The 26,874-nt window shown below is 39.6% G+C and overlaps 1 protein-coding gene across 3 annotated transcripts in view; it reads left to right on the top strand.

The window, feature by feature from the left end:
* The first annotated feature begins 1,416 nt into the window (after positions 1-1,416).
* STIM2 (stromal interaction molecule 2) overlaps positions 1,417-26,874 on the top strand; it is an 85,481-nt gene continuing 60,023 nt past the window's right edge. For 2 of the 3 annotated variants that reach the window (XM_051617522.1, XM_051617524.1), the window contains exon 1: positions 11,850-12,170. In XM_051617522.1, the coding sequence (XP_051473482.1) occupies positions 11,978-12,170 (193 nt within the window). In that variant the 5' untranslated portion in view covers positions 11,850-11,977. Of the gene's footprint in view, positions 4,197-11,849; positions 12,171-26,874 lie in introns of those variants that run through there. The other variant, XM_051617523.1, reaches the window with a different exon arrangement.

Genomic DNA, 26,874 nt, shown 5'->3' with positions numbered 1-26,874 from the left:
ATGCGGTCTAACTGCTAAATACTGACTGGGGATCAACTTTAAAGTAGTTTTGAGTCTGCATTTAAGCCCCAGGAGGTTCACATGATTCTGTATATTGTCAAATGTTGCTGGTTGCTAAAGGTGAACTTCAGGGTTTGTGACGAAGGATGTAGCCAGGCCTATGTTTACTCATGTTTCAAAGTCAATATGTTGTTCTAGATGTTGGACTACTGATATGTTCAAACAATTATCTCTAGAGAATTGGCTTTATGGAGGACCATGGTGCTTTGCCAAATGACATTATGTTTGGCTGAACAGTTTGAACAAATTGTTTCATTTGGGATTATGACCAAAATAAATGGAATATTTAACAAAGGAGTTAAAGCTCACAATTTGCGCAAAGCAAAACAAGCAACCAATTTCTGTGCTTTGTTTTAAACAAAAGAAAAATCTGTATCATGTTGCTAAGAGACAAATCAGAATTTGATAGTCAAAGACAAAATATTATGTTATAGCCACAACATATGCTTTAGTAGTTATCTGATAGTTAATTTTATTCAATAGTTGTGTGTTCCATGAATGCGATATTCTGTATATTTTTTTTCTGAAAAGCTGTATTTAGGATAGTTACTCTTTTAATGAGTCCAATTATAGATAATAAATAAGCACAATTGTAAAAAGCAATTATATTTAATGTTATCTCTGTTCAGAATTATTTATTATCTCTTTTGTTGATAATATATCTAGTGTCACAACATTTTCCCTTTTCTCCCTTTTTTTTAAATGCTTCTGAGTTACAAAACATAAGCATTGCTTTGAAGCCCAGTCTTGTTTCATTAAAGTTAAGATCAAGTTCTGACTGTGGAAAACTGGCATTGTTACAGGTTGTGAAGGAAGTTGGGGTTGCTTTCAGCTTTCACATTAGTGGTGAAGAAGGTCACTCAATAGTTTCCGACATCAAGACATATTTAGATATTTAATTTTAGTTTGTGAAACATTTGAGACATTCTAACCATAACCAGTTTCTGAATACACTGCAGTTAACTGGTAGGCATGGGAAGGTAGTGTTATCAGTATTAATACCCATCAGCATTAAGATACAAGGCAGGAGAACCTGTCTCCCACCTCTGCCTCACTCTCACAAAACACGCTTCCACTCTGGGGAAAGTGAATCTTGAAAGAAGGAGCTTGTGGGGAGAAATGCTGAAATCCTGCACACTGTGATTTCTGCAACACAGAAAGGGATGATTTGCTATTTGTATATTTAACAAAGTACACTTTCTTCTACCAGCTTCAGGTTGTATCTTTTCTCAGCAATTAAAATACATATATCAACTAAAAGGTAAAAAGGTGTTTCTGAATTCAGTTTTTAATTTAAAAATTGAGTACACTTTGTTAATCCTATGACAGAGAAAATGTCTTTTTGTATGTTTGTATAAATTTTAAAACTGTTCTGGCTAGATGTTTCTGTCCCAGAGCTTTATACCTTCTTCTCTTTTTGCAATATTCATCATCCTTACATGGTTTTGTGTAATCTGGTTTTCCTGTCTTTGTGAATTACAGTTTACAACTTACAGAAAATATAAACCTTTCTCATTAGGACTCTTATCTTTCCCTAAGAAAGATATTGTTTCTAATCTGTTATGAAGAAATCCTGGAAAAACTAAAGATTTGGTATCAGTCCATTCCCACATTAGAGTGGTGATATGGATAAACAGCAAGTATTACAGCAGAGAGTCAGTTTACAGCATGTATTACTTATTTAGGCAGATAAACAATATTCAGACCTGAAAACACAGCTAAAAGATGGAAGTAGTAGATATTTGTGCTTTGCAACAATCTAGGTTAATAAAGACCTAAGTAGAGGCTTGAGATCTTAGAAAGTCAGGTCCACCAAAGACCTGCCTGTCAGTGCAGTCCTCCCAAAGCAGCAGCGACTAATGCCCAAGACGTTTTCCTGAACATCCTGTGTCACAGTTCTGAATGCAAACATTGGAGAAACCATGTGGGGAAAGGGTGCACTGCATCAGCTTGCAGTTAGAAGAAGAGAGAGAAGCAGTGAAGTTTAGGGCACCATAAAGTGTGCAAAGTTTCTCAGGCAGGCAGGATGGTAGCCTAGGTGTTCACTCAAAGCTGGAAAACCCCTGCCTGAAACCATACTGAGCACCTTGGCTTTGAAAGAAGTCCCACACAGAGGTATATTTGCTAACTGTCAAGCAGGTAATGGAGTATATTCCCATTATTCTATGCCACTCATAAAACTCATCCCTACTACTAGGCTTTGGTTGAGACATGGGTCAAGATGTTAGTTTGTACAAATAAACTTTGTTCTGCTTACACTAGATCTTTATTCTAGAACACAAGCATAGAAAAAATATAGAGTATCATTTCCAGACAATGGTGAAATCTGGGCAAAGAATAATAATAAAATAATAATCTTATATGATATGTACAATATGTGCAATAGACAATTGAGATGTTGCAGGCTTTAAACTTTTTCTTCTAGTTTGTCAGATCTTTCCTGGTCTCTGCAGAATGGTAAAATTTTCTCCTAGAGGCTAATCAAAAGTCTTGGAGGTTCTTTAAGTAAACTGGGATTTGTTTTGGTGGTGGTGGTTCTTTTTATTTAATGAAACATAAGGATCTCTCTGATATGTAAGTTCTATCTTTGCCTATTCAGATGTGTTAGTTTGTTTGGGCGTTTTTTTTCCCATTGAATAAGGGAATTTATATAAATAAGTATTTTCCGAGTTCAGAAGCAGGAGCTGTATTTCTCAGAGTTATTTTAGCTGTGTGTTCAACTCAAGACTAATATTCTTACAGCTAAGCAATTTAGAACATTTTCATAAAATATCTATTCAGTCTGTTGTAATTTTCTAAAGGAAAATACCACCTTTTTTTACCAGCATAAGGACATACACAATGGAAAATGTTAACAGAAGAAACAGCCCTTCAAAGATACATATTTTTGTTCACAACTTCGGAACAGTTTCATGGAGAATATTTGCAGTTTAACTGGCCTTTTTTGCTCTGTTTCTGTAGAATTTACTGAAGATCTCTCAGAAAACTGGACACAATCCAGCTGAAATGAGTATGTTCTCAATGCAATTGTAAGGCAGCTTTTGGTTTTCTCTTGACTGAAATTTTGCCCCTTTTTTGAAAACACTTTGGGGAGCTTATTAAATGGCAAGTGCAGGATAAATTTCTCTCTCCTGAATTCAGTCCAGACATTTGAACGGAGAGATGGTTACTGATACTGCCCAGGAAACTGTTCCAATGCAAACGGGTCAACATTGTCTTCTCTGCTTTTGCTGGGACTGGCCCACTCAAAGGCAGGGTTATTATGGGACAGAGACATTTCAAGACTCATTGCTGTATTAAGGTTTTAGTGAGGATCAATACTAGGCATTTTAGCTTTCTATTGCCTTCATAATACTTATTTTAAATTTTCACTACCCCCCTTATTTCAATGGGAGTTTACAGGCTGTCTGTTATGTCTAAGAGAAGGGGTAGTTAGAATTTAAGAACACCAGGCATTGTACTCTTCTTTACAACTTAAGACTCCCAGGAGAAAGCAGCCGCCCTGCTTTAAGGAACAAGACCCACTGCCATAGGTCATGGTTTGCTACAATCTCTCTCCAGTAACTCTGGGTAGGTGCCATATCTACCTCAAGCCTTTATCATTTAGGACACATTACCAACCTAATTTTTTAGTCTTGTAGCTAACTGCTTCTTCAGCTTGTCTTTCTTTTTTCAGATTACAAAAACATCAAGATTGGGTAGAATGTACCAGTCCTGGAGTGATATTGAAACTTTCTGTTTTGAAGGATCACAAATCCTTGTTCCATGTGAAGGGGAACAGTTCTGATGTTAGCACAGCTGTTCTCACTGGGAATGCATCTTTGGAGCCAAATGCTTCTCTGAGTGTCTCCTTAGCCCTTTAAGATTGGTCCAGAAGGTACTCTGTGAACTAGCGTAAGTGTAAATATGGCAAACAGCAAATAATTAGGAAAGGTTTGCCCACTGCTACTGGATGTGTGTTCCAACTTTTTCATGCTGTATTTACCTTTATGGTTGTTTTCTAGGTATATAATTTCAGTAAGGCCTAAAAATTATTCAGATCCCTGTGTCCCAAGGACATGAAGGCATATGGAAAAGCATCAGGACCACTTTCTGCAGCTCATTCCTGAGTGGATAAGTGAGAAACGATCATTCAGGTTTGTTTTTTTTTTTCCTGAAAGTTGATTTACCTCTTGTCTCCATTTCCTTCTCAAATCTTATTTTTAATGACAAGATATGTTGAGCAGGATCTAGTTCAACTTATTGTAGAAATCTAGCAGTTAAATGGCTGTAATTGTTTTGCAAGGCTCCCCTTACTGTCAGTGGAGAGTACTAAGTGTTTAAAAGGAAATCTTGTCTCATCTTAGATGCTTTGTTTAGTAGGAAGTGAACAACCTTCTCGAACTTCCCATTACTCTATATGGATCCTAATGTGATCAGGAGTTCACTGTCTCTGATTTAGATGTCTAACTTTTAGTTGAGCCCTTCCCTGTATTTCCTATTAACTATCACAAACAATTTAAAAAGAACTGCTAAAGTTATTTAAATAGTAGATAAGTAAGTTCTAAACAGGTCATAACAAAGAAAGGTGATTAACATATCCACACAGCAATGTGCCCTTGTGGCCAAGAAGGCAAATGGTATCCTGGGCTGCATGAAGAAGAGTGTATCCAGCAGGTTGAGGGAGGTTCTCCTCTCCCTCTACTCTGCCCTAGTGAGACCACATCTGGAGTATTGTGTCCAGTTCTGGGCTCCCCAGTTCAAGAGGGACAGGGATTTACTTGAGAGAGTCCAACAGAGGGCTACAAGGATGATTAAGGGACTGAAACACCTATCTTGTGAGGAAAGGCAGAGACTTGGGGCTGTTCAGTCTAGAGAAGAGAAAACTGAGAGGGGATCTAATTCAAGTGTATAAATATCTGAAGGGTGGGTGTTATTCTTGAGGGGCCAATCTCTTTTCAGTCATGCCCTGTGATAGGACAAGGGGCAATGGATGCAAATTAGACTACAGGAATTTCCATATCAATATGAGGAAAAACATATTTTCTGTAAGGGTTACAAGAGCTCTGGAACAGGCTGTCCAGAGAGGTTGTGGAGTCTCCTTCTCTGGAGTCTTTCAAGACCTGTCTGGATGCATTTCTGTGTGACCTGCCCTAGATTCTGTGGTGGTCCTGCTATGGCAAGGGGGTTAGACTCCATGGTCTCCAGAGGTGCCTTCCAACCCCTACCTTTCTGTGATTCTGTAACTTCAATGAATACAGATCTCCTTTGTCCCACCCCTAAACAAAATTCTTCCAATTTCATAATGAAGGCAGGTAAAGGGAAAAAAAATATCCAGATCCAAGGGAGACCATGAAGCTTATTCAACTCCAGTGCTCAGGGAGAATTGCACACAACCCTCCAGTGTCACAACCTGCAAAGCAAGAAGACACAAAAAGGAACTGTATGTACTGCTTCTGAAGATGTAAGCAATGCATGAAATTTTGTGCTCACTTTCCCCTCCACCCCCCCAAAAAATACAGCTGTTTGTAGTGAGTCGTAATGCGAAATGCCCAAGGCTGTGTTTGAAAGTAGGAAGACAGTCTGTTTCCAGTGACCCTGTACCCGAGGATACGGTCTCTGGTACTTTTTTCCCTATTATCCAAACCAAAACATAAAAAAAAAAAAAGAGAGAGAAAGACAAATACAAAATAAAAGTTATTTGATTTTTCTCAGTAGTAGTTTCCAGACCTCCTTCAACTTTCTGGGTGATTTGAGACTAGCTGTCTCTGTCTCTGCAGAAGGATCTTATATATTAGGTGCCGCCTCACTCATGAGACCTGGCTGTTCGTGCTGTGGAGTTGTGGCGGATCTAGAGGGCTCCTCTTTACAGGATGTGTAACTCGCCTGCAGAAATTCCAGGAAACAGACTGCTTGCTGTGACCTCAGAGCAGCAATTTCAATCTACCACAAGCCATCTGACAATAGAATTGTATTTACACACGACACATGCATTCACTAGGCTTTTTATTACTATCTGCTAGTCACAGATCATGAGAATATAATTTCCTGTTCACTCCAGCTCTGGCCTCTGTGATTGCTTGTTCCCTTTTTCAACCAACAGCTGCTAAAACTACCAGAACCACACTTCAGGTAAAAGCTCTAGGTACTTCCTTCTTGCTTCTTCAGACGTTCATAAATAATCTCTGATCTTATCCCAAATATTTATTTAAAGTGTCAAATGATTTCCATTATAAGTAATTAATCCAACAGCATTTTTCTGACCATGCTCATTTGCGAGAAGAGCAGCTGTACACGTTACAAGCTAACAGGGCTTTAGCTCCTTCTTTAGGCAGAAAAATATTCTGAAAGTTACAACTTAGATTATTTTTAATGCAAGAGTTACCTTCCAGCCACTGAAGGGTTACAAATGATCCCTCGGCACAGCTCTACCAGCCTGAATGGGCAGACTCCATCCTGAGCAGTTCTGGTTGGGAAAGGGAACTTTTTTCTCCAAGTCAAAACACACCCAATCATGCTCCAGGAGGCAGTCTTCAGTAGTTGCTACGATCATGAGTATGTGCTAAATAGTTATGTCCAAATGAGATTTTCTTTATTGTGACTTTTTCTATTTATTTATTTATGACACAGTTGGGCAGCATGCTTGTTACAAAAGCTAGTTGTGCAGTGGTGAATCTCATCACCTCCTGATGGTAATTTTTTCCTTGTTTCCTGTGTAGCAGGAAGGGAGGGAATAAGCAGACACAAAGCATTGACTGTATGTGCTCTAGGTAAGAGTAGATTCAGAAATTTACTAAGATTCAGTGAGGGTGAAAGAAAGACTATGTACATGCTGGGATTTTTTTATATCACAATGAAATTATCTGTACTCCCTTCCCTCTGAGATAGCCCCTCTAATGAGTCATCTCTATAGCTGTCACTTCTGTGTTGAGTTGAACTGCATTTCTTCAAAACTGAAAAGTAAAGGTGGCAAGCAAATTATTTTTCAATGTACAGATTGGTTGTATAATACAGCTGTTCATTAAACATCAAGAAGGGTTACATCGATCATTTAAAGACAGTTTGAACTATGAATGAACTGATGATGACTTTACTGGGGATGCAAAATTGCCACAATCAAAGCCTTCTTAAAATTTAATAAGGACTTCTACAGTCTGGCAATCAGTTACCTTCACATAGTGAGGTGTGCTCGAAGTAGATCAGATGAGGAGAGGGACTCAGTCATATCATTATCTCCATGATTGTCCCTTGGTGGTCTTTAACATCCTTCTGATCACCTTAATATGTAATGTATTAATTTCTGTAAGTGCTTTTGAGTTCCTCTGGAATGTTCTTCAGCTGTCAGAACATAAAACAACCTATTGCTTTGTTGTAATCTATCTGACATGTCAAATAACAGTCAGATAGTGAGATTCCTGCTCCTCTGTCACCAGTAAGATTATGTTCTGGCAAGCTGTTTGGCTCCTACTGCAGATTCCAGAAATTAAAGTACTGCCTGAAACATTTTATTCACTCGTTCTGCCATTGTTTTCCTTCAGATTTGGTATCTCCAGATGTGCCTCCAGATCTTGTGTAAACAGCTTGATTCTTTGTTTATTTTTGAAATAAACAAAATCCAACCACAGTCTGCCTAGCCAGTATCTTCTAGCTGGAATGGCATTTTTGTTTCCATAAAGAGCTCAATCAATTGGAAAACACATAAGCAAAGCTTCCATGCAAATAGGAGACTCAGCTGCAATAAACATTTGCTGAACATTGTGTATTTTTCAAGACTTCTTTATATCTGTACTTTACTTTTTAAATGTTAGAGAATAAAAATATCTTCTGCAATACTAGTGACAAAGCTGATTGTACGAACGATCTAAAATCAGGAGATACAATCAAAAAGTTCTTTGCAGATCTACAAAGATTGGTCCTTACTGATTGAAAGAGATGTCATCATTTTAGCAACATTTTAGGCTATTATCAGGCAATTTGCTCATTTGAGGAGACTCTTAGTCATAAAAGCTAATGCTCTCATGAGATAAGGAGAATGTTTAATTTACTTCCATTCTCTCGGTGCCAATTTCATTACTGGCCTGAAATAACATCTATGGCCCATAGTTTCTTTGCAGCCCCTAATGGGGCTGCAAATACAGGACCACTTAAAATACTTAGTATAGTTTTCTCTTGAACTAACGAATTTCCTTCTTCAAAACATAAACTTCAGTAGCTCAGAAAAAAATGAGGTCTTCCTAAACTGAACCTCTCATCTGAGCAGATATAAAACTTGTAAAATTCCACCTTCAAGATTTTATCAGCTTATGAAATCAGAGATTTAGGAGGTTGCAACTAGTCCATTTTTTGTTATTTGGATGTAGATATGAGTAACTTACCTAATCAAGGTGAGACATTTAAATTTTATTCTTGAGCTTGTTCTAAATGATTGCTTCACAGCACGTGTAGAATCAAATAATTTTTTAACAATTTACTAATAATCAGATGGTCATTGCTTTATTTGAATTCACATTAACTTACTGTCAGTTTGTGTTTGCATTGTTTTTAAATAAATAAATCAGATTGTACTAATTCCTACCTGAACTTTTGCATATTATTTCTAAGTCTTTTTTCCTGTAATGTGACCTCCCAGTATTTTTTCAGCTGTTTCTGTTCTGCCCACCAGGTTTCTTTCTCTTCTGTTATTGTCAGCCTGTTTCTTTACTTGGTTAATATTTTTTCTCTTGAGTCCTCACATCTACCTAGAGCATTCCCAACATGTAGGTTGGAGAAACTGTAAATAGCACCTTTTTTTTTTTTTTTTTTTACTGTTCAAACCTGCTTCCAGGGGCTTTTAGGACTGGCTGAATGTATGTATAGGAAAGAACCTGGGACATTTATCTCTGAGGATTATTTTCTTTCCCTTTTTCTGTTTGGATAAATCAGTGTGCACAACAAGGATAGGTGGATTATAAAACTTCTTACAGAAATGGCCAGTCAAAGCAGTTAAACATACACTATAAAAAAAAAAAAAAAAAAGTGGTCTGAAGGTCAATGGTAAGATGGAGGACATGACTCAGAAAAGCACCTCAGGTTATCCATACACTCAGGAGATCTGACCAAGACTGTAACTGTCCTTTAATTCTGAGCAGGACTCATGACTGAAAGTAACATAAATGGCTTGACTCTAGGCCTTGAGACCGGTTTGCTCTCTGCAAAAAGAAAACATATGCACTTTTTGGAAATACTGCTGTTGTCCTGAAAGCGGGGTCTGTCACCTGGTGTGCAAGAAGCTGTTACATCTGTCTATTACACTCACAGGTAGAAAAAAAAATATCTAAATTGTTTTAATTACAAGCATACTAACCCTAAGAACCACAGGCTCTGCTGCTGAATGGGGTAGGTGACCTAGCCATGAAGGGCGCGGCAAAGGCTGAGATACTCAAAACACTTTTTCCTTGTTCTTTACTAGCAAGGTCAGCCCTCAGGACTCACAGACTTCGATGCAAAGTTCGGGGGAGGAGACCATTACTAACTGTAGAGGAAGGATGAATTAGGGCCACTTCAGACATTTACAGGTCTTTAGGGCTGGACAGGAGGTGCTTGTGAAGGTGCTGAGGAAGCTGGTTAATGTCATTGTGCTCTTATCACTTTGAAAGGATGTGGCAATCAGATGGGATTTCCAGTTGCTGGAAAAAAAAGGAAATGTCACAACTATCATCAAAGCAGGGTGTGGGAAACTTACAGGACAGTCATCCCTACCCAGCCTCTCTCAGAGAAGCAAAGCCATTTCCAGGATGATGAAGGGCAATAAGGTGATTCAGAAAAAAACCACCACAGTTGTACCAACATGATTGCTTTATGTGATGAGATGACTCTGTAGATGAGGTGGTAAGAGCAGCACACCTTGATTTTAGCAAGGTTTTTGCCACAGTATCCATAGCATCTTCGTAGTCCAGTAGGGGAGGTGTGGACTGGATAGGGAGGTGAAAACAGTCTGAATAATTATATAAAAAGTAGCGATCAACGGTTCAAAATGAAGCTGGCATGTGGTTGTGAGTGGTGTTCCTCAGGGCTGAGTAGGGGGGTTAGATTAGATGACCTCTAGAGGTCATTAATTATTCTGTGATTCTGTAATCAAGCCTTTCAGGGTACTCAGCAGTATTTGGGTCCTCATATTGAAACCACAAGTAATTTGGGTTTCTGTGGATTACTGGTTTAGGCTGCAGCCCAGGGTGGTCCCTTCCCTGCTTCTGAGCAGCTGAGTCTGCATGGTGTGAAGCAGCAGCGCATTAAGAGGCATTTCCATTGAATATGCTTCTCACCATTAGATCTTCTGATAAGGTGCCCTGATCAGCAGCCACCTCCCCCACATCCAGAAATCAAGCATTGCCTGAAAACAATCCATTCCATGCTTTCTAACTTGGGGACCTGTAGTTGAAAGCAAGAGGTGAAAATCAACCGACTTTGCAGTAGGATTTTTAACAAGGATCATTTTCTACTTCAGGCCCCAGCATTTTCACAGAAATGCTTTCTGACAGTGTCCCCATCTCAAGAGCTAGTCTGAAGTGTGGCATTTCTCTGCAGGACTCATGCAGTCCATTTCCTTTGACTCCAGTGGCCCTCGGTCAAAACAGTTCACACTCGTCCAGGAAACTTGCCTCTTTCATGTCCCGTTTATGAACACCTCTCTCTTTGTAATTTTAGATTAACTAATTAATTCAATTAACAACTGGTTTATTTGTTTCCATGTGGAGAATTTACTCTCCTCCAGCTCCCCTCCCTGAAGTTAAACACCGACAAGCTTTCCTAAGATGCAGGTATTTCTGTGTTCTCTTTGCACAAGATCTGGTCGGATACTGTTGGTCTTTAAAGGCTGTTGTATTCAGCCAACAGAAATGATAAGGCTATGCACAACTTCGTAATTCAAACAGAATTCGTTAGGTTTAGACACGTTTTCTAACTCTCCATATGCTATATTTTATACTCTATATACTTTAAAGTTTTGTAGGTTTTTGTTTTGTTTTTTTTCCCCCATAAACATATGTTTCAGCTGGGACAGAGTATGCACGTTAATGATTTTGCTAGAGAAATTATTTCCTGCTGCACTTAATAGTGCTATAATATTTTCACAGTCAGCTTTCTAGATTCTGCTGACCTGTGAAAGCAGCTCGTACCACTCCATTTAATGCTCCTGTCTCCTGCAGGCTTTATGAAGCAGGCAAGGCTTTTCTCAAGACCCTTTCAAAACACTTGTGTTATTTCTTAGGTGATTGCAAACGTTCATTGTGAACTAAGGCTTACACAGCTTTCACCGTGCGTGCTGCATTGTACCCGAGATACTAAATTGGATTTTGGTCTTTAAAGCTGTGTTACCCTTGGTTAAATGACTCAAAGCAGACTGGTTAAAAATCCCCCAGATTTGGACGGGGCAAAGCACGATAAAGATTTTGTTCCCATTCAGTGGCTCAACGGAAACGCCTCAAGAAAAAGTCTGCTGGGTTTTGGATTGTTTGCCAAGTTCCTAAACACAATTAAATCGGAATTTAATCTTTGTGCCGGCTCAGTTTTCCGGCTTTCCTCTTTCCCTTTAGAAAGCTCTCCCGCCGCGGGGTTTCGCTCGGGCTGCCCGAGCCCCCGCGGCACAGCGGCGCGGCAGCAGCCCCCCTCCTCCGCCTCATCCTCCTCCGCCCCGGGCGGCGCCGCAGCTCCCGCCGCCCGCGGGGCAGCCATGACGGCCGCTCCCCCCGGCCCCGCCCGCCTCCCCGTGACGTCACCGCGCGGTGACGTGTCGCCCGGGCGGCAGCGGCGGCCGCCGGAAGCGGCGCCAGGCAGCGTGGGGCAGGCGCTGAGGCGGGTTCGTGCCGCCGGAGCGGGCAGCGTCGCCGCGGCGGAGCTCCAGCCCCTTCCTGCCTGCCTGCCTTTCCTCCACTCCCTTCGCTCGGCTTCAGCGGCGGTACCGATGAGCGGGCTCCTAGCGCGGCGCGGCCGGGCGGCGGCGGCGGTGTCGACCTGCCTGCTTCTGCTGGGGCTGCTCCTGCCCGCTGCTGCAGGCGGGGGGTGCGAGCTGGAGGCTGCGGAGGTTGGCGGTGGCCGGCGGGGAGGACGGGGAGGCGCCGCCGGGTCTGCGGCAGAACCCTCGGCGGTTGTGGCAGGTAACGGCTCCCGCGCGCGGCGGCGGTGGGGCGGGGGGGCGCATCCCGGCAGCGGCGCGGCGGGGCCGGCGGGACGGACACCGTCCTGCGGGGCCCTGCCCCGCCCGGCGGAGCCCCGCTGCTCCTGGGCGCCTCTCGGCCGCCTCCCGCTGCCGTCCGGCCAGCCGAGACGCGGCTCTGCAGAGCCGGGCGGGGGTGGGGGGGTCCGGCTGCGGCGGCGGCACTGCGGTACTGCCCCGGCGGGGCTGGCCGGGCGCCGGCCGCGCCGCGCCGCCCCTCCCCGGGAGGGACCCCGCCGCAGGGTAATTGCAGGATCCTGTTGAATAGCGATATTGTTGAGATCCGTAGCCGCCGCTTCCGCGTCGGCGCCCGCGGTGCCGCCCGTGCGGGCGGGCGTCTCCAGCCCTGAGCCGCCCTGAGCCGCCCGGCGCGGCGCCCACCCGCGGGGCGGGACCCCGGCCAGGTGCGGGACCCCTCCCGCAGGGAGCGGGGGCTGCGGCGGCCCCGGGCAGGTGGTGAGGTGACCCGCCCCAGCCAGCTTGCGGAGCCTGCTGTATGGCAGCACAGCTGGCGGCTGTGAGGGCAAAGAGAGGTGTCCATCCTGCGCGCTCACGGGGGTTTTAGTTCTCATAAAAACGACGGACAGCTTTTCTGCCTCCACTTAATTATTTTTTTAAAAGTGAATACGTTAATGCTGCCGTGTGGTAATGCCTGCCGTTAAAAACAGCGGTTGCACTTAAGCATTTAAGTAGTCTCACTTCAGAGTACTTTGTCGGTTGTGAATTGCTTACACACGTTCTGAATTTGTCTTGTAATGAACAGTAGGAAGCTTTACGGTCTTTAGACTGTTCACTTAGGAAAATGGGATTTATATGTTAGGTAGTACTAAAAAACATTTAGAACTTCATTGTGTCTCATAATGTGCTTTCCAAAGAGCCCTCTAATTGCGAGAGCAGAAGGTGGAAGAGGGGGAAAAAAAACCATAACCCTTCTGAATCAAAGCAGTGTGCATTTCTTATCGGAGGAAAACTTCTTACATTGTTTGAAATAGTATTGACATCGTGCACTAAAACTGCCGAACATCAGTGGATTAAACATACATGGGTTTCTTCCCAACGTCACGCTTTAAATCACGAATTTTGATTACAATTAATGAAACTTCAGTGATATTCCTGAAATAACTCTGAGTTGAGAGTTGCAAGGCTACATGATTTAGAGATCTTATTTGAGGACACGGCAGTTCTGAAATCTGAGTTGTCCAGTCTGTTGGCTTTTCGTATAAACTAAGGAAGTTGGAACATCCGCAGTCTGTGAAGCGGCAGTCATAACTCTCAAGGGTGTTGTGAAAATGATGTATTGGAACAGGGTGGTTTTTTTCCCTCCCAGACTGTACTTAATCTGGTTGTAGGTGGTATTAAATAGTTCTTGTGATGTATGGTGCTGATGGTGTCTACATTACATGCTTAATCAGTTTTGATGTGTCAGTCTGTATGGAAAGCAAATTTTGTTATATTTTATGGACTGTAGAAGTACTGAGATGCTTATCAGCTGCCATGGTGCCTCCCCCTCTTCACCAGCAGAGAATCAGGTGAATACGTATGTGTATTTGGAAATCTTAACATTTTTATAGGTGGATTTATTGTGTTACGCGACAATTTGGTCTGGAAAATACATGGTTACAAACCATCTTAGAATCAGTTGTAATCTTTAGGAGGATTTATCCACTTGTTTGCCTGTCTGGTAACTAACCCTTAAATAGTTTTAAGTTACTCCTTATAAAGCTGGAAGAATTCTTGAAGGTTGGGAGAAAACAAGATGAAATGTTCAGGGGTGATTTTAGTGATATTATCTATCTTTTCTTAAAAGATAAAAGTTCAACATGTGTCATTGAGTTAGGAGGGATTGCCAACGCTTATCTGGAGAACAGCAGTTGTAATTCAATGCATTTTGATGGGTTTGAGAAGTACAATCCAGAAAATAAAAAGCTGCTAAGTAGAACATGCTGTGCTAGAAAGAGGCTGTCAGAGGTGTATGGGCAGCACAGCTGTAGGAAATAGTCCAGGAGTTCTAGTCACAGCTTGATCTGAACAAGCAACATAATGCAGCTGGCAAAAGTGGGTGCTATCCTGGGATGTGTTGCTCCAGTTTAAGTTACAGAAGGCTGTTTTTCTTTTTGACTGCACTTTCGTGCCTAGTCTTGAGTGTTAAACAATCCAAGAAATACCAAGGAAAGTAGCAGTGTAGATTGAGAGGCTGAGAACCTATGACCGATGCAAAAACATTATTTAAAAGTGTTGCTTTACGCTGGGGGGGGAGTGGGGGTGGAAAAAGCTGTGGGAGGGACATGTATGTAAGAAATAGTTCACAGAAACATACTGATTTTTTCTTAACTTTTTCAGCTTTCTTTGGTTAAGATGTAGGTTAAGAGGAAGTAAATCGTAGTGGGCAAAATTTAAGTTAAATGTAGGCTGGAAAGTTTTTAGCTGTAACAGTCAAGTTATGTAGATCGTTCAACAAGTTCCCATTACTGGAGGTTTATATTGGGTTAGAGAAGCAGCTGGCAAAGATAATCTAGACGCTTGACAGGAAAGGGATGTATAATTAATTTTTTTGTCTAGGAAGGAGCCTAAGATTCTACACCTGCCAAATTTTGTGAGATACTTTGGGATTTACTTAATTGTCTATATAGATTAACATTACTATTGTCTTCCTGTGTGTATGTGCCTTTTTAATGGTGGTTTATGAAGGACAGCTGTATAGGTAGCATCTGATACTGTGCTTAAAGGTATTTAGTCAGTTATAAAAATTAGATCAACAAAGCTGTGTTTCCACTGGATGGAATACCATGAGGCTATTTTCTGTTCATTCTGGCTCTGCTCATTCACTGTTTAATTTGGTAAAAGGTTTTAAGGAACCTTGTCTTTTGAGCCTGAAGATAACATGGGCTTTTCACATTCAGTTTATTTGTTGACTTTCAATTAAGTTGCTTTGTAATTCTGCATAATTGTGCATGCTTTTATTGTTTGAAAGTATTAATTTAATATATGATGATGGATTAGTTGAGTTGTCTTTCAGGTGAGACGGAGAACCTGGAACTGAATTTGGCTAATAAATTTCTCTCAAATAATGGCTTATAATATTGAGCTGGACTGTTTTTAACTACATCACTACATTGCGTTTACTGAGGAGACAATGGGCAACATAATGTAACCTTTTCCTGAAACTCAGTCAAAGATTTTGTTATTTTAATTGAGTTTCCATTCGGGATCTCATCTATCATATTAACGCTTTGAGCTCTTCAAATTAATCTGACTTCAGCATTTGAGAAGGAAGAGTTTCTAGAGAATGTGTATTTTTAGCTGCAACTTCACAATTGGTTTAAGCCATTCTGATGTGGGTGGTTTTCTTTGGAGTTTGACCCCAGCTGGCTACGCAAGCAAGATTGGTAGTGTAAGAGAGCTAGTAGGAGTAGGCATGCACAGTCCACAGGAAGGGAGGAAGTTCCTTCTCCCTTTCCACTTTGTATCCTCTTGCCCCAGTGTTGTGATGAGCACTGTCTGGCTTTAGCTTGCAGAAATGTGAAAAGAAGTGCAAGCAACAGAAAAAACAGTAGATTTATTTTCGGGCTCATTACTGATGTGCTTTAAGCACTAGCGTAGAGAAGAGGGAGGATGGGACTGTGCAGATAGGGCCAGCAGTACAGCAGAAGGGTGGCCTTCCTCCTGTGATGATGCCATGAGCCTGGGTGTCCACTGAAGTGTATCACCAAGGTGACTGTGAAACTGCAATAGTGACCTTTTTGGGCTTTAGTGATCCGTTTGAAGGTGGGTGGTTGTGTATGAGACTTCATGTATGGTGGAGTAATGCAAAGAGTGCAGTGATTTTGGTCACGTAGCAAAATGATCTTTGCATGATTGTTTTGGCATACGCTGGTCTAAAAAGGTTGTGAGCTATGAGACTTATGTCACTTCCGTAGCAAACTGCTTTTATAGCTAGTAGATTTATTTAGTGATGATATCTGAGTGTTTCAGGTGTTTTTCGTTCCGTTTCTTCTGTTTGTCTTTAGCTCAGCTAAGATGTCACAATCTGGTCTTACGATTTCTGTTGCACAGAAATTTTGAGTTATTTCTCTAAAGGATGTCAACCTCAAGTTGTCATTTACTTGCTGTCAGCATCTCAATGTAGTCATTTATCCCTGATATCTAATGAGTTTCTGCTCTGTTCTCTGTTTTGTCAGGTTTTTAATTTCTTAGTTTTTTTTTTTTAATTGATAATGTATAGGAGAAACCCAGCAATAGTAGAAATCCAGGTTTTGATAGCTCAATCAACTGTTGGTGAATTGTCATAACTACAAGATATGGTTAAACAGTGGTAGTTGGTTGGATTTGTAGAGGTTTTTGAAACAAAGGTTAAAACTCTGTCAACCAGGAAAAATCTTTGCCTGTGGCTGAATGGCATTGGAGTCCCACTCAGAAACAAGTTCTTAAGCACTTGTAACTTCTTTGCCCGTAGCTGAGTACCTTTGCCTTTCAGTCTTCCAGTGTTTTCATTGTAACTCCTCAGTGCTTCTGCTAGTGCATTCTGCACCTTCTGGTGTCCTGTGAGCTTTTTTTTTCACTTGGCCAACAGCTTCACCTCTTCTGAAGAGGTGGTCTTCCTTTTGGGAATTAGCGAGGTTATATAGCTGATGTTTTCTTTTTCTTGTCTAGCAGTAGCCTGTAGTAGACCCTTTCTTAACACCCCTCAGTGTCCCTCCCTGAAGTTCTTTGACTCAGAATCCTCCCTCCATCAGCAGGTTTTTGTGTTGCCCTTTCAGCTGTAAGCTTTCTGAAGACAACTCTGCTTTTCGGGGGACCTCCTACCAGATTCTGGCTAGCTGCTCCTATGCAACTTGGGCATGACTCATTTTCTTCTAACTAACCTCAGTGATACTGATCTGTCATAACTAGGTTGAGCTGCCAGGTGTTTGTCAAAGGAGGACTGGACGAAATAACAGCGGCAGAGTTGATCTTGTTAAGATTTCCCATGATGATACTATCACTGTGAAAAACGCCTAAAAATTAAGCTTCCTTTTCTTAAGTTTTCATTAAGTAAATGATTTGATATCCTTTTAATGGCTTTTTTAGCTTGTATGCTGAATTTGTACATCCTTTTTGTATTTAATATTCAGTCAGCATTGGGGAGGGCAGATACTGCTTTGAAGAGCTGTGAAGTTATAGGAAAGTTGCAGGTTTTTTTTCTTACGACCTTTAATGCATTGTCTGTCAAAAAATCTCAAAAGGAGTCAAAAGTGTTTTATTTTACACAAGCTGACTAATTTGCTGCACAAATCCTGGTGTATGAGAAGACTTCACTGGGGATTAGTCTACTACATCCTATGTGTGAAACTGGCTTTTTAAAATACAGGAATTTGAGATGTTTATCTTTACCACATATGGTATGTGTTAAAAGTAAATAACCACTATGTATATTGTATTAAAATAAGCACATACACACTTAATAAATGAAGGTGAGTTTCAGGTTATTACATAAGTTTGTGTTATTCTGCCTTTGGATACTACTAAGTCTCTCCTGTTACTATGGAAACTATCTTTGCATATCTGAAAGGGGGAGGAATCTAGAATCAGAATAAACATAATGTGATGATTGTCTCGCTGCTGTAAAATTTACCTTTGTCTGCTTGATTTCTGTGAGCACTTGAAACTTAAGAGGATTTATTACTCTATCTTCCTTTTTGTTGTTTTCTTTTTATTTTCTTCTTCTGCACCTTACTTCTTTTCCTTCCAATTCCAAAAGCACAACATTTTTCAGAGACCTGCTAGAGGAATCCTTAAATCTGTATAATGAAAAGTACTCAAGCGTTTTAACTAAAATCTGGCTTGGATATTGAAGATAGTGTGCTTGTCAGAACAGATAAGAATTTGAGTTAACAGCACTAATTTTAGCAGAACTGTTGAGTCAAATGAGGCAACATAATTTGAATTAACAGGTAAGAACTACTGATGTTTTAAATCTCATTCTTGTGGACTCTAGCAGAAAAAGAAGTGTATCAGGAGAAAGTTTCCTCCCTATGCAGATAGTGTCATACTACTGTAGCTGAATCTTGCTCCTCTGGTGGTTGCTGGATGCAGAGGTGCTAGAGAACCTGTCACTGACTATTGCAGCTTGTATTGCAAACCACAAGCAGCACGACAGAAACTTGAGTAAATTGGAATAATTGCTGAGGCTACCTAGATTTTTGTGAAGCTTTAACTTTGGCAGTAGCTTAAAATTTATAGGAATGCAAAGGTGGCTTTTATTCTTTTACTCTAGGCAATGCTTTCTGTTTCTTGCCTTTTCTGCATGGTGAAGCATTTAAAAGACAGCAGCAGCCCAGCCCTCTAGTACTGCCTCCAGTTAAAAGTTTAATACCTGATTATTTTTCTTGTCTGTGTGTACTTTGTGGTTATTGTTCATTTGCAGAAAATGGTCATGTGCTCAGTTCTAAAACTGAGGTGCAATAAACAGCAGTTTATCTGAACCTGTTTAAAGCTGTGTTTAAAAGCAAACAAACCCTGTGGTAGAGAATTAATTTAAACACGTTTTTATTGAATAAAAAAATTAGTGAAGATATTTTGGATTTCTAACTTTTGTGTAGTTTCTCCTTCAAATGGGAAAATTTCCATACATGAAGATGTGGTATAAATGTTCTTTCTTGCTTTGTGGTTCAGAATAAGGGAAAGGGATTAACTGTATGTAGTTATTAAGCACAATGTAGTAACGTTACGCAAACAGTTTTCTCAGTTTCATCAGGTGTCTGTGTGAAGTGAATGAATTAAAATTGAGTTCTCTGAAAGTTAAATGTTATTTAGAAAGGAAATTTTCACGCTCATGTTCTTTTATTCTTAATAGTACATAACTCCTATGCAGTGCTACTGAGAGCGGTCATTAATAACTCCTGAATATTTTTATTTTTATTATTATTATTATTATTATTATTATTATTATTATTATTATTATTATTATTATTATTATTATTATTATTATTATTATTATTATTATTATTATTATTTTCCTCCATGTGTAGTATTTGAATGAGTGAATGTCTCGGTAAGATAATTTTTTTTTTTGATTTGCAGTACAGTCTCTGTTCACATGTAGACATTTGTTCAGTAAGCTTTACTAAGAAATTATCAACGTAACTTTTGTCAATATACTGGATGTTTTTGTAGCAACTGCAGGTTTTTACTTGAGATGCATTCTTCACTCCTAACCTCACTAGATTCAGTAAGCGTATGAATTTTGTTTGTAAACCTAAATCTAAAGCAAATAAAATATTGGTTTGTTGTTTCTCTCTACAGTCTGATAATAACAAGCTTGAATATTTTTTCCTCAACTTGAAGTGCTACCCAGTATTTTTATTTGAAGAACAAGCCAGAAATATTATAGTGTTAACAAATAAAGCCACCCAAACTATGTGATCTGTGATGATTTTGAAACAAATGTGAAGGTTAATCAGTCTGAGTAGGAGACTACCTCTACTGTAGTTTTAATTCTAGTTTGCTCTGTATAGAAGATTGCAAGATGACTTCTTGCTGTAACATTGTATATCTATATGAAAAAGATTATTGGCTTAAGTTATTAATTGCCTAAAAACTTAAAAATTATTTTGAAATGAAAAGGAAATTAATTTTGTATTGCAAGTATTGTTTACTGTTTTTCTAAATATGAAAATTAGATGATAATATAATGTAGTTCCAATACTTAGGATGTGGCAGGTAGGAAAAAAATATTTATATCCTTTCCTACTTACATTTTTTTAGTTGCAAATGAAATGCATCAAGACAGCTCTGCCTTCCCCACTGTATATATCTATTTTTTTCTCGTTTTCAGAAGGCTTAATTTTGCTAGTACATTTTTTGGAACATGGCTGTCTTAATCTCTTCTCTCCTACCTGGTTCATGTTCCCAGAGTATATCTACTGAAACACTGCTGTCAGAGCCATACAGGGTATTGCAGTTACTTAGGAAACAGAACAGTAATATGCCACTCTGAAGAGAATGAAATGGATTCCATTGCCTTTGATGTATGAACCTGTATTATGCACTCTCTGTGAGATTTCATTCTGAGACTGCATTTTAAGCGGATTAATATTTTGGTTTTGGTCTTACGAAACTGCACTCCTGATAATTGGTCTTAGTTTGGTTGTGGTGCAGGCAGCAGTACAAGACCGGTGTGTAGCTCTGCAGTCTTTGAAGGATGTTGCTTTGTTACTGCTTTAAACTGTCTTTGGTGTATGTAGGCTGTTGCTGCAGAAAGAGGTGCTCCTCCTTTGATCTTTTTTGTTCCTCTCCATCCCTGCCTATCCTGTGTGTTCCAGCTGCTCTTCAACATTCTCGTGCCTAGAAGTGGGCTAGTTTAGGGGAACTGATTGAGCTGAAAGTTGACAGTAATTTTTTTTTCAGCAGGATCAAGTCCTTGCTTCAGTTGATTGCACAGATGCAGAAGGGCATTTGTGAGAAGGTAACAGCATTGGAGAGAAGTAATATTAACCATTTTAGTAGGAGCCCATACATGCCAAGTAAATAGTAAGTGATTGGCAAAGGTGGGCAAGGGAGATTTCCTACTTAGAAAAAAACAATGTTTTACCTGAATGCTACCAAATGCGAGGCTGAAAAATGACATTAAAAATTGGAGACGTCTAGATTAGCCGTAGAGCCAATATTTTAGTTGTGCTTCTTAAAAGAAATTAGTTGTAGATGTCATCAACTTAACTTATGGAAAAATCCACATTTTGAAATGAAGCCTTTGTTTTGGTGATTAACTTGGTTTTACCAGTTGATTTACTGTAAGAGAGTTCATGTCTCAAAACTAAAATCACTTGCCTCGCATAACTATTTACTTCTGTAGAACAAAATTGATGAAATATGTTTTTATTAATGCAGGATAACGACATGTCCCATTCTGATTCAGCTGAGATGTTTGAAATAAAAGAAGCCAAACACTTATTTGAGCTCTAAATGCATCCAGTTGAAAACTTCTGAACTTTTTTACAAAGGAATTCAAGTAAAACTTATTTGTTTCCTTTATAAAGTAAATGTCCTTCATAAGAAACTATCTGTGATACGTTTTTATTTGTCACAGAAGCACTTGTTTTATGTTGCCTCATGTCTGCTTATAGTATCTTATGAACAGCAGTCAAAGCTCTAATTTCTCTTGATGTTAAGGAGTGGTAAGACTTCCTTATTTCAACAAAATGGAAGCTCTGTACACAGCCTTGACAGCAGTCATGTCCACAGAATTTGCTGTTCCCTTACAAAAGAGTGATAAACAGCAACAGGTAAAATGTTATTTTAATAGGAAGAAAACGGATTAATCTTCATGGTACTAGATAATTGCAAATGGAGCTCTGTACTGTTTCAGCTTAGTCGTATAGCAGGGTAATGAAGGGGGGGGACCCAACGTAAACTGCTGTTGCCTGCAGACATCTCTGATGGTATTACATGATACTGTGTGACAGGATGATGAGATGGTAGTGTTAAAGTGCAGCAAAGTGGGGCAGGGAGAGAAAGGAGGAAGGAGCTTATTTTATTCAGTACTTTCGTACTGTTAAGTCTATACTTGGACTGGCTTTAATTGAATAATTGGAGCTCTGATTTGCCATTTTACTAGTGATTTTTGGAAGTGATACTAACACTTTTTCCTTGTAAAAAAGGCTAGTTGTTGGTCAGGAAGAAATGTGACAAATTGTGAAAGGGAAACAGTATACTAATAGTTGTCACTTGAAAGGATATGCAGAATTATAGAAGTTATGAGTAAAGCTTGCCAGTGCTTTTGTGTATATGTTTTTGTGTATGGAGAGAAACTAGGACTTCTTGATTTTAAAAGACCTCTGTGGCTGTAGTTCTTTGGAAGCTAAAGCCAATATATGTTGGCAACTGTGGTTTAGGCCTTCAGCCTGGCCTCTTTCTCACAATGAGCTCTTTAAGCTTAGTTGTTGGGTTCATTTTCTGCTGGAATAATTTGCTGAAACTGGCTAAGTGAAGATTAAATGAGCCCTGGGCTGGACGTAAGGAAGGCCAAGAAGGTGGAGGGAATGAGGGTCAGAAGAGAGAGCACTGTGACAGCCAGATGGATTTCAGGTCTTAGGAGGTGATAGTGATAGACATCTTTGAAATAATGAGTATTATAAAGAAGGCAAAGATAGGAAGGCTAGTTATTATTTTCATGCTATGAGACCTGGGGGCATTAGTGATGAATAAAAGATGATTTAAGAATAGATATATCCTCCCACTTCCCATTTACCTGGGGGAAGGGTGAGCACACCTGTGTGAACAGGTAGAATTAAACTAGAAAACTCATTGCAGCAGTCTGTTCTGCAACTTAAAAATGTGTTCTTTTAGAGAAAGACTGTTCTTGCTGTCACCCTTTGTCTTGCACCATCTGCTGCTAACTGGTGCTGCCCAAGGTTGAACTAGATGGACACCTTTGAGTCAGTGGGGCCAGTTAATAGGTTTTTGCTAGTCTTCAGTGAAGCTGCAAGGAGCAGTTGTGGTGTTTGAGACAAAACAGTTTGACAAATGCTTGCTGTTTTCCATTAACATTTAGCTTTCTGTTTTGTGTAACTGTTTAAAGGGACTGCTAGTGTAGAAAGAAGTAAGGGTAAAATGGTTAAAGGAGAACGTCTTAGTGTTGGAGTAAGCTGCATCATAATTTATTCAGTAAGTTGTTGGGAGATGTTACTAAGTGGGAGTTTTTCATCTGAGGCCTGGCAAAATTTTTGCTGGCACTGACTCACTTCATAAATCGATTTTACTGAGCTGTATTTCTTCTGTTGATTGGTATTGGTTTGCATTCTCCTAAATGTTATCCTAAGTATGAAATTTCCTTCCTTCCTGAAGTTAGTAAAATTACAATGACATTTTTTGTTTTGTGTTTTGTTTTGTTTTTTTTAGCACTTGGCAGTTTTCTATGCCCAAAATGCTGTCAGCAGCAGATTAACATTCTTACAGAAGCCACAGAATAAGACAGGCATTGTCTTGTTACCAAAATTATTATTGCTTTTATTCTTTAAGTATTAAAGTAGTAGTTGATTATTCATACAAATAGAATTTTTTAAAGTTTTGAACAAACGTTTTATTAAGCACTGCTTCTTCAATTCTGGTCATTCAGTATTGCTATACTGTATTTTTTGTCTATGAAGCGTTTGAGAGGACTTTAGGCAGAGGACTAAGTGTACCAACTTTTCAGACTTTGTGGCCTCTTCCCTTTCCCCTGCCTTGTTTTTGGTCCCTCGCGCCCCCCCCCCCCCAAGGTTTCTAAGGCTTATTGCAATGAAAATTATGGTTTCACTGCTTCTTATATGATAATGTATGCAGTAGTTGAAACTGTCTGGTCTTGCCTTATGGATTCTGTTCTGAAAACTTGACTGCAGGAATGTTTCATTAAAGTGTCTTGTTCACTTTGCCTTTTCAAAATTTTTTTGGTGTACACCATAAAAATGAAAGTGGAAATGAAACATGGCTAGTAGCAAGAACATTTTGCACATGAAAATTAAGAAGTATGATGTTTGAAGGAGTACAGGCACAGCTTGGTTTTCCGAGTCTGGGCTTTATTTTCAATGATTGTAAAGCAAAAGCTTAATTTTGGTCTGTTTATTGAGAGTGTAGTAAAGGACTTGTTAGAAGCAGGAAGGAGTGTGTATGTCACTATCAAGACAGTTAGAATTTTATTTTCCTCAGCAGTTTTGCATTCAGAATTTTGGAGAAGACTGACTTAAATATGAAGTTCTCTGGCACTTTCTGCATACAGATGAAAATTGTAAATATAAACTGTAAACTGTTGTGGAAAACCATAGCGTATGTCCTGGGATCACCATGGAGGCTGCCATTTGTTCAAATGCTTGGATATTGGAAAAGAACTTCTGTGTTGCTAAGTAGGGAATTTAAGGTCATAACTTGAATATAGATAATTCTGTATTGTGTAGAACTAAAGCATACAAGGCATTTCTCTTAAGCATTTTACTTAACCCTAGGCTTGTTGGGTACCTTAGTGTAGAGCATACTTGGATATACTTAATGTGTGTATGTGAATAAGTATAAGTTAGAGACATAGAGGGTGAATTATCTTGTTCGTACTGGTGGCAAGTAAGGTGCCAACACTACTACTGATGTTTTCAGAGTATTCAGCTGTAAGTGCTAGGGTGAGCTAAATACTTTTCCTTTGCATCTTGTCAAAGTGTTGTAAGTAGCCTGTTAGATTTGCAGGAGGAACAAGCCTTTGGCTCTGACATGTTCACTTGTTTTGTGAAATAGCCTTACCTGATGGTCTTGGATTTTTCACTTAAAAATATTTTGAAACTTGGTTGCTCTTTGGCTTATCTCAAACTTCTGTTAAACACAGATTACTTCAAATTGCAAAGTAGTTAGCTGGCTTGTTAAACAAGCAAAACTCCTTGATTTTACTGATTTCATGCTAGTAATTTTACTAATTTTACCAACTTACTAATTGAAATGGATATGAAGTTTAGTCTTAAAGAAAGCAACCTCAGTTATTTCTTTCCTAACCTAAAAGATTTTAAAGATAATTGAGTATACCTAGATATGTGAATATATAAAAAAATACTTCTATTATAATAAATCATATTTTATTTTTATTAAGGTGTCATCATCCAAGGATGACTTCCATGCATCCTCTAGCTCTTGTCCGGTTGTCATTCCTTTCAGAGGAAATAGGGAAATAATGAATTGCATTTGGCAGGACAGGCAGAAAGCTTTGCTCTTGGCTTCAGTGCTGCTTCCAGAAGGGTTTGAAGCATTTGGGATGGTTACTGGTGAGGTTCCTGGCCCAGAGCGGAGGGGAGCAGCCAGCTGCAGCAGCAGCTGTTGCTGCCCACACTGGGTGTTTCCAGCAGTGAGCCTGCTTCCTTCTCCTTGGCTTTTCTGCCTGGACATTGCTGATGCCAAGGCTGTTGTTGTACTGGGCTTGGAGAATGTGGCATCATTTGGAAGCTGGTGTTTCAGACCATGCAAACTTGAAGACGTGGTGGGAAAAGCATACTTGGGTAGCAGTTTCCTCCTTCACCTGTTCACTATTTTAATGTTGTTTAAAAGCGTTGAGTTTGTAGGGCCCAGAGGTGTTAAAGTGCTTACGCGTGGTGTTACTTGATCAGAAGCTTAAAAGGTGGCATTCATTTCACATCTCTGGAGGTGTCGACATCTGAGCTAGGAATCTGTGCTCCTTCTGTAACAGAGTAAACTTGTTTTGCCATGAGGTAGAAAGCCCTGTTCAGACACATGGATCACACCACTAGCTCTATTTGCTGTGTCACTTAGATTTCTGTTGAGTGTGAAGAGGATGCTTACTTCAAATATGTGGAAAAAAATGTTGCTCCTCTGGCTTTATATGGGAACTGTTCGAGGAGCAATGCCTCATCCTGTTTAAGAAGCCTCTTACCTGTTTAAGTTTAAACATAAACACTTTTCGAGTCAGGTATTTTTGCCATGTTTCTTTATTTTATTTTTTTTTGTATGCTACAGAATTAATAATTTATGTTTACATTGCTTCCTAAGAGCACTTAAGTTGTGGTTTCTATAACTTATTTAGCTTTAAAATGTTGCAGGGTTAGATTTCAGCCAATCAGTAATACTACCTAGGAAGCTATAATTAATGTTACTCTGGGGATGTGGTGTTAACTCCTTCTCCCCTTTGGTAGCCATGTGAGTCATAATGTATTACTTTCAGAAGGTTTGAAGCTTCTTAGTAGAGAGGATGATCTATGATTGAATACACTTCAGCTTTCAAACTATACAGACTTCATCTGAATTGTGGGTAGCAGTGTAAGGAAATTAATGAATTATGAATTACATATTATGAATTAATATATGAATATATTAATAACATACATTATATATTAATTCTATTATGAACTAATATTTAATAATGTATTTTGTAATATTCTTTTAAATGTCTTATCTGTTGAGTCATGCTGTTGCTCTTGCCTTGCCTCCTCCACCACAACAAATCTTGTGTGTGTTTGGTGTGTTCTGATTGTGTACCCCAACCTCCTTAATGGGCCTCCTCACCTCATTTGATTAATCATTCATTTTTTTTCTCCAGTTTAAGAATGGAAAAGGAATACCAAGAGCTAAATACTTCCATTCCCTATTGCCAAACGTTTATGCAGGAATTGTGTGGGTCTTGTAAAACTCTGGATGCAGCAGCCCATAACTGAAAAAACTATGTAGGTTCCAGATGGCATTTCCGTGCTTTGCTAGCTTTTTGCTTTTTTGTGGATGTAAGGTGCTTGGTTGCTTCTAGTCCATCTGCCTGTGTTCATAAGGAGTACCATCAGTAAAGAGGAGATTACCAGCAGTTAATGTGCTTCTGAACCTCTTAATAGAAATATTTTAGATCCTTAGATAAGACTAAAGCACAGCTATGGAAAAAGAAAAGAACAATTCCACCTCTGCATTTATTGCATCTGGGAACTTCAAGTAACAGTTTGTACTTCATAGCAGAGTGTTGTGTTAAATTAGAAATTGTGATATTCTCACCCACAATTGTTCAGTATCATGCAACTGTGATTGGTTTAGTTACAAGGAGAATACTGGTCTGCCTACTCTCTTTGCAAGCTACCATAGCGTTGGAGTTGCTCCTAGCAGTTCATTACTATACATGCGTGTTTTGCAGTAGGGAGGATGAGAATTGTGGGCAATATCTTTCT

Source organism: Apus apus, chromosome 4, assembly GCF_020740795.1.
Source record: "Apus apus isolate bApuApu2 chromosome 4, bApuApu2.pri.cur, whole genome shotgun sequence".
Taxonomy (NCBI): Eukaryota; Metazoa; Chordata; class Aves; order Apodiformes; family Apodidae; genus Apus; species Apus apus.
This window is presented reverse-complemented; position numbering and strand designations above follow the sequence as displayed.